The sequence below is a fragment of the Canariomyces notabilis genome (assembly GCF_033297395.1).
Source record: "Canariomyces notabilis strain CBS 508.74 unplaced genomic scaffold N656scaffold_23, whole genome shotgun sequence".
Lineage (NCBI taxonomy): Eukaryota > Fungi > Ascomycota > Sordariomycetes > Sordariales > Chaetomiaceae > Canariomyces > Canariomyces notabilis.
Window position 1 is genome coordinate 240,273 of NW_027041845.1, and position 990 is coordinate 241,262.

The 990-nt window shown below is 53.1% G+C and overlaps 1 protein-coding gene across 1 annotated transcript; it reads right to left on the bottom strand.

The window, feature by feature from the left end:
- Nucleotides 1-279: 279 nt before the first annotated feature.
- Nucleotides 280-751, bottom strand: N656DRAFT_715352 (uncharacterized protein; the record flags this gene model as incomplete). Its single annotated transcript, XM_064812040.1, has 3 exons — nt 280-461; nt 527-586; nt 712-751. The coding sequence occupies 3 exons, from the start codon at nt 749-751 to the stop codon at nt 280-282; spliced, it is 282 nt and encodes a 93-aa protein (XP_064667319.1).
- Between the last annotated feature and the right edge of the window lie 239 nt (nt 752-990).

A 990-nucleotide genomic window follows, 5' to 3' on the forward strand; every position in this document is an offset into this window, starting at 1 on the left:
ATGTGGTAACCGGGTGGTGAGGAAGTGAATCAAGAAGCGAAACGATGGTCTCGCGCAGCTCCGACAGCTGGATGGGAGGAATCGAAACGGATGAGGGAAAGATATAGCTGAGAGAGAGAGAAAAGAGCCAGACTCAGCAGCAGCCGGCAAAGCTGTGCTTCGCAGCACGGCCGCATTCCCGAGCTCCATGGCTCTCATCCTTCTCCTCTGCTTCTCCTTTCCCTCCCCATCACATGCTCCCTTCCTCCCCTTCGCCAGCTCTCAGACCTCTACCCTCGCTCACGACCACCTGCCGCTCCTGCTGGTAGCGGGGGAGCTGGGAGCCGAGGAAGTGAGCCACTTGACGGCCACCTCGGCGGCATCCTCCTTGGCGTTGTTGAGGTTCTTGCCGTCATACCAGAACCGTGCCCTGTGCTGAACTCCGTAGACAGTCACGGCGCTGGTCCAAGCAGTGCGGCCGCCTATCATAGGGGGTTATGATGAGTAAGGAAAATGCTTCAAGGGCAATTCAAAGGCTTCAACTCACCCCGTCTATCTGACATGAGCTGGAACATGGGAGCTTGGATTTCACGCTCACGGCAGGCTTCTGTACCCAAGAGATGAGGAGAAACTTGGTTAGTCTTGTTGCTGTTTAGGTGAAATAACTGAATGTGATGAAGGTAGGGGAGTAGACATGAGTAGATGAGACAATGGTTCGGGGTCTTGCCGTACCGTCGAGCTTTTCTTGCCAAGTACCAGTATTGTACGCCATTGTGTAATGTCCGGACAGGTTGGAAGAGCAACGGGGGGATTTTAGGGTTCCCAGAGAATCGGTGATTCGTCACAGCAAGACAGAGGTATTGTTTGGACAATGTGGGGGTTGTCCGAGTAACAACAAAGACGGTATGAGTTGGGCGATACTTGGACAACGCAAGCGTTGTTGAAGATCTGCAACAAGGTAGCCTCTTGGCTAGATAGGAGTGAAGTAGATGTTGAAACAAGCGAGAAGAT